The 6,622-nt window shown below is 57.9% G+C and overlaps 1 protein-coding gene across 1 annotated transcript; it reads right to left on the reverse strand.

Moving 5' to 3' along the window:
- Nucleotides 1–3,015: 3,015 nt before the first annotated feature.
- Nucleotides 3,016–6,622, reverse strand: Tmem250 (transmembrane protein 250). Its single transcript, XM_008841937.1, has 2 exons — nt 6,563–6,622; nt 3,016–5,023 (listed from the first exon to the last, which is right to left on the reverse strand). Exon 2 carries the CDS (start codon nt 4,904–4,906, stop codon nt 4,487–4,489), a length of 420 nt encoding a protein of 139 aa, XP_008840159.1. The 5' UTR covers nt 4,907–5,023; nt 6,563–6,622; the 3' UTR covers nt 3,016–4,486.

The raw sequence follows: 6,622 nt of genomic DNA on the forward strand, positions 1-6,622 counted from the left end.
ACTGCTGTTCTGCAGAAAACCGCAAAAGCAGGGCTCGGACAGGGTGAAGGAGCTAGCCAGTGTGTGTGTGGGGGGCGCTTGGCAGCCAGCCGCTTTCAGTCTGCTACCCACCCCCAGGCACAGTGCAGGCCACACAATCCTGCCAGAGGCCCCGTGTGACACAGCTGCCAACAGGCCTGGGCATGCTGCCCAGCTAGGAGGGGGAGGGGCACCGGGCCTGGGCGCGCTGAATCAGCTGTGCTGGACTGTCCCTGCCTGGGCAAGGCTGCTGCTAGGGGGTAGCTCCCTCTTTTGGGAACTGTTGGGGCGGCATGCCAGAACGCTGGGATTTCTGGAAAGTCACCCCTGCTCCTGCTCACCCCTGCCTAGGAATGCTGCTTCCTGGGAGCTTGTGCCTCTGCGGGGAGGGGGCGGCTTCTGAGGAGGGCTGGGCAGAAGGGGACCCTTATTTCCAAACAAGACCAAAAACGGAGAAGAGACAGGCACCCTGGCTGCTGCAGATCCAGCAAGTTTTCTCCCCAGTCCCCAGAAAACGCTGAATCAGCCTGTGAAGGCGCCGCTGGCTCCCTCCCCCTCACACGCCGGCAGGGACAGGGCCTTCCCAAGGTCGGAGGACATCGATAACGGTGCAGTGGTGTGGGACTATGCTCTGAGCTCCCATCCCTGCCCAGTGGGGGCTACCTGGCCCCCTCCCCTGCGGCTGACTCTTTGCCTCTGGGTGTCTCTTCCTGCTACCACCGTGGGAAGGTCAGGTGCCATTTGTTTGGGTCTCCACCGAGCTCTGCAGAAACTGCAACCAGGGAGACCTCAGAACCACCTTGTTCATCCTGAGCCTGGGGACCTGTAGTACCTGTCTTCTCTCAAATGGGAGACTCATTTCCAGACATTCATCAAGTGGGGACCCCTTCCTCTGCTGGCTCCTCGGCTGATCTTATGTGTCACGGAGAGAGACCCCACATTCCCCGGGGTTGTAGGTAGCACTCAACAACCCCCTCCCTATACCGCAGACTGGAAAGAGCCTGAGTCAGGGGTCGGTAACCTTGGGCTTTGGCGCTAGTCTTTTTCCTGTGCCTCCCATGCCTGACTGAGCCTGCTCACCTCCACTCCTTCTTCGGCCCTGGCTTGCATCTGTCCTGCCCAGGGACAAGGGCTGTGGGTACAGCCCTTTCTGCCTTGAGTGCTCTCTTATTGGCATGGGCCAAAACTACATACCACAACCCTCCAGGAAGACTTAGTACTCAGCTTCTGTCAACATCCCCCCCCCCCATGCATCTGCTGCCCAGATGTTCACATTGGATCTCTAGAGTCAGCTAGTCTGGGCAGATCTGCCACCTCAGAACAGCCCTAGCAGGTGTCTGGCCTCCTGCTCTTTCCTCCCTTCCTTTCCTACCATCCACTGGTGGCAGGCAGACTCCTTCCCACCCTCCTTCACAAGGCCAGCTCACAAGGTCATCCTGCAGGTTGTTCCTGCTGCCTTACCTACCCCCATGGGCAGCAAACAGATGAACAGCCATGTCAGGGTCAATCCTGTCCCCTGTCCAGCCATTGAGGAGCCGCTGCCTCCACTTGGGACCTCTGTGGGCAGTACCTCTTAGCCGTGCCCAGGTCTGGCCTCCTCAGTATCTCTTGACTCCTGCCCTCCAAGCAGGAAGGCCATCCTCACTTTTACACTCTCATATAGAGCCTTTAATGGCAAATAAACCTGCTTGAAATAGGCATGTTAGCAGAATGCCGATGCCTGGGGAGTGGTGCACAAATGTCTTTCCGCCCTGTAGAGGCAGTTACTGCTGGAGTTCACTGGCTGCCCCCAATGGATGGCTTCAAAACACTGCCTTGCTTACATGTCTGTCACTGAGGTCAATCCACATGCTTCCTCAGCCAGGCCCAGCTCAATGTATCACCTGGGGCCTCAAGGCCAACAGCCTGAAAACAGTGCCAATATCCAGGCAGTGTGGCACCAGTCCTGATGAGGAGGGAAGCCCGGAGTTGCTTCACGGCCCCCAAGTTCCAGAAGGTCTCTCTGCCATCAAGAGGAACTGGCTCAGCTGGGCTCTTTGAAGGCCATGTGGCACCACTGGGAAGCCCTGGCTCCCAGAGCCTGACATGTGCAGAGCCCTTGTCATCAGCTACCAGCAGCCCTCAGTGACCCCAGGTCTCAACAGCCCCATCTTAGCAGCCTTGTCATATGCTCAGTGGCCTCTCAGGGCATGGCGCCCCTGGGCAGCACAGAAGCACCTGCTGGAAACAAGGCATTTCAACTTGATCTCTCACTCCTCCCAGCATCTAGACATTGCACTTTCTACATTGTGCACATGGCACCCACAGGCCTGCTCCAGTCCTCTGGGAAGTGGCAGCAGCTCAGTCCTCAACTCCAGACCCTCTGCAGACTACCTTGAGGCAGTGCAACTGCTGACTTCGTGGACTCCACACCTCACAACACAAACAGCTGCTTTTACAGGAAAATGGCTTCTATGCCATTTTGGTTGGTGACTCTATCCTTTGAAAAAAATAGATTTCAGGCTGGAGAGATGGCTCGGTGGTTAAGAGAGCACTGGCTGTTCTTGCAGAAGACCTGGGTTCGAATCCCAGCACCCACATGGCAGCTAACAACTGTCCTTAACTCCAGTTCCAGGGGATCTGATGGTCTCTTCTGTCCTCTGCAGGCATTGCATGACACAGGTGTACTTAGCTACATGCAGGCAATACATGCACACACATAAAATAAAAATAAATTAAAAAATAGATTTCAGGCTGGGCGTGGTGGCACACTCCTTTAATCCCAGCACTTGGGAGGCAGAGGCAGGCAGATCTCTGAGTTCAAAGCCAGCCTGGTCTACTTAGTGAGTTCCAGGACAGCCGGGGCTACAGGGAGACCCTGTCTCAAAAAGACAAAAAAAAAAAAGATTTCAAGTTGAAGAGTTGCAGGTGCAGCTCAGCTGTAGAGCCCTTGCCTAGTACGTCTGAGGCCCTGGTTCCACCCCCAGCACTGCAAAACGTAAGCAATCACGCCATCAACACATTAAAAAAATAGGTTTAATGCAGGTGATTCATCTCATAAAGAATTTAACAGGCACTCGGGACACTGGGCAGCTGGGTATGCAATGCATGACAAGGTCCTGTCGTCCCCTGGCATGGCCATTTAAATTTGTCACAGCCATCCCCTCCCACCACCAGTCCTCTGACACACCCACCATCACCCAGCAAGGGGGGCTTCGGCAGCTCTGAGGAACACGAGCTAATTAACATAGAACAAAAAAGCCATTTGGAGGAAAGAGCAAGATTTAGTGCAAACAATTCTCTGCAGTGAACAAGCAGGGGTCCACTGGGAAGGCGCCTCACCTGCAGTCCCCGGAAGCACAAAGACTTCCTCTGTGGAGCCCTCCTGCTAGTCCAGCAAGCTAGGCCGACAGCCATGTGTTTCTGCTTTCTCTACCCGTTTAAGTTTCTCTTCAGTGGGCCACACTGTCCCTCAGATCACCAGCTACTGATCTCCCTGTCGGAGCAGGGTCAAGGGGGCCACCCCCATGCCCAGGGTGTGGGGATGACAATTGGGGGTGAAGCGGGTGTTGGCAGATCTGCCTGATGTCCTCCCCTTAGCTACTGCTCAAAGCATTTCAGCTGCCACCCAGGCCCTTGTCAGCCAGTGAGAGCCACACCTACTCCTGACAGGCCAGGGTGGGACAGATGCTCCATTAGCCTCAATCACCAAGTCTTACAGTGGGGAAGGACCACCCACTGGTGATGGCAATGCACCCGAGGAGAATCTCCACAACAGGCCTGGTCAAGACTTTGGGAGGCTGCTGGAGGCATTTGCAGACCTGCCCAGGGTGAGGCTAATGGGAGGTGCCTGCTCTGGAGTCTTGGTGCCTGTGGCCCTGGAACCAGGAACCTGCCAACGCCGTATGTGATGTTCCACTAGGCTGTACTCATGCAAACAGGGGTGATCCTGAGGCCTGACTTGGGGTTCAAGACTGAAATAGCCTCTCCATGACAGCCTAAGGACTCAAGCAGCCTTGGGAGAGGAGATACAGAGGCAGTGCAGCGCGTCTGATGTACGGCCTGACGGGTCCCTGAGGCTGGAGCAGGGATCAAGGGCACACAAAGGGGATGTGCAGCTGGGGGACACCCCTCCGTATCCCACTCCTAGGGCCTGATGTTGGTGTAGGGGTCACACAGAGGGTCTCAAGGTGAGGAAAGGACAGGTGGGCCACCCATATAGGACAACCTGAAAAATACCGGCAAAAACCAGAGGCAGGAGGCTGGGGGTCACACCTGGAACAGTGCATAGGAGGGTAGCGCAGAAGCCGACAGGATAGACAGTGCAGAGCCTCCATCAGGGAGTAGTCTCAGCCCTTTTCTCTCCCCAGTGGAAGCTGGTGCTGCAGGCCTGGCCTGCAGGATGGAGCAAAAGGGCCCCAACGGGCCCCATCCTTGAGAAAAGAACCTTGGCCCAGCACAATCAAGAGTCCCCAGAGAGGCTGGGCCCTCACATGTCCACGAAGACCATGAAGCACCAGCCCAGGCCCCCGACCAGCAGCATGGTCACATGGATGCCGTAGATGAGCAGCTCGTTCATGAGGCGGAAGTCCACGCGTCTGCGACCCAGCAACAGCAGCAGCACCGACAGCTTGAGCTGGAAGCGCAGCAGCACGCGCACGCCTAGGTACTGCAGGCAGAAGAGCGCGGCCAGCGCGCCCCACAGCGCAGCTGTGAAGAGGCTGCAGCTGAAGTAGAGCAGGAATCGGATGAAGCCGTAGAGCCAGCGAGTCTTGACATACACATCGAAGTTGTTGTACTTGGTCCGGGCCAGGTGGGAGGTGCGCACCGGCCCGCAGGCAGCGTGCAGGCAGGTGGTGTGCGGGCCATGGAAGGAGCGCACCCGCCTCGGGATGGGCATGACCGGCATTGGGCTTGGGCGGCGGTGCTATTTTGCAGCGGTGGTGCAGGGTCCAGCTGGCTGGCATAGGTCTCATCGGTGCCTAGGCCCGGGAGCTCTCAGCTGAGCCTTGGGGGAGCTGTCGGCCTGCAAGGAGAGGGACAAGGAGAGTGCCAGGTCAGCGGGGACCACCACAGGGTGTCCCTGTCTGGAAGTGAGGCAGAAAGGACAGGCCTGGGGCTGCACGGCTGGGGCTCAGCCTCTTCTGTCCACAAGCCCTCATAAGCACACTTCTGAAGAACCCACGACCTGTAAAATCCAAAAGTGGCATTCGACCCCACAGTGCTGGGGAAGGGGAGCAGCTGGGCCCCACCCAGACCTTCGAAGGAGGGGCCCCCTGGGGCAGTCAGTGACCAAAGAATGGGGACAGGTACGGGGTGTGATGGCACACGCTTTTAAACCCAGCACTCTGGAGGCAGAGGCAGGGGATCTCTGTGAGTTCAAGGCCAGTCTGGTCTACATAGTGAGTTCCAGGCCAGCTGGGGCTGTCTCAAAAATACATTAAAAAAAAAAAGAGAACGGGGACAGCAGTGGTCTGGCTAGGCCCACTTCCTCTGGCTTCTTGGTGACCCCATGCTCTAACCCTACTGGCTGCATTTCACAGGCCCATTAGGGCCCAGGACTTGAATGATGCCCTATCCATGAACAAGTCCTTCAAAGGCAGCCCACACAGAATCACAACAGGACTGTGATGAAAACGGTGCCCACAAGTGAGGGACCCTAGGGTCACCTTGGGGCCTGAATGCTTTCCTTATGTCCTGATCGATCTTAGATTACTTCACCTCCTACTCCTCTTGCTCTGTAAACGAAGGTATGCCCCAACACCCCTGGTCTGAGGGCTGATTTTGTCTAAAGTGGGCACAGGGGAACTGGACCAAAGAAAGGAGAAATGGCATGTGGTTCTTTGAGTCACCTAGCAAATGCCATTTGCAGCTGCCTATGTAAATTGTGGGTGGAAAAAACATAAAGTTCAAACTGGACACGGAAAATTGGTAACATGACGGGTGGACGAGGGAACACTGACACCATCTGCGTTTCAGAGGGTCTTCAGGCCAGCTCCCCTCGGGCTGCAGGTCCCGAGCAAATGGCTGCCTCCCGTGACTGCAGGGAGAGGGAACCGATCCGAGCCGGGGCGCTTTGGTTAAGCTTCACCCAGCTAGCCAGGGCAACAGCCCTAGGTCCGGTGTGTCACTGGACACCTCGCAGCTAGGGTGACACGCCGGTCACGGAGGGTTTGCATTCTGCCCCGGACCCGGCGGGTGCACCAGGGGTTTGCAGAGTTCCGCACTCGCGGGTGCACCGGGGATTTGCAGACCTCCGAACCGGCGGGTGCACCGGAGGTTTGTAGAGCTCCGCAGCCGGCCTGGAGCCGCGCAGCAGGCGGGCACTCGGGTAACAGGTGCATGCGGGCGTAGTCCGCACCGGGCCGCGTTCGAGTTCCCGGGGCAGGAGGCCCTGCTTTCCTGGGCCGGAGACGCCGCCCCTCGCCAGCACCCAGGCCGCGCGCGACCCGGGCCCAGTGGTCCCCGGGCTTGTGCGGGCTCCACTTCTGGTGCGGGCGCCGCCGTTGCTGTGGAGACGGCTCTCGGGTCTGCGGCCTGTCCCCGCCCGCCCCCGGCCGCTCACCCGGTGCCCTCTCCGCAGCGGCGCCGGCGTCCGGGACCACGCGGCAGGCCGTCGGCGCTG

The sequence above is a fragment of the Nannospalax galili genome, unplaced genomic scaffold (assembly GCF_000622305.1).
Source record: "Nannospalax galili isolate Female #2095 unplaced genomic scaffold, S.galili_v1.0 scaffold1421, whole genome shotgun sequence".
Classification (NCBI taxonomy): domain Eukaryota; kingdom Metazoa; phylum Chordata; class Mammalia; order Rodentia; family Spalacidae; genus Nannospalax; species Nannospalax galili.

Coding starts and splice junctions, on each gene's coding strand:
- Tmem250 (XM_008841937.1), bottom strand. CDS start 4,906: ATGCCGGTCATGCCCATCCCGAGGCGGGTGCGCTCCTTCCATGGCCCG.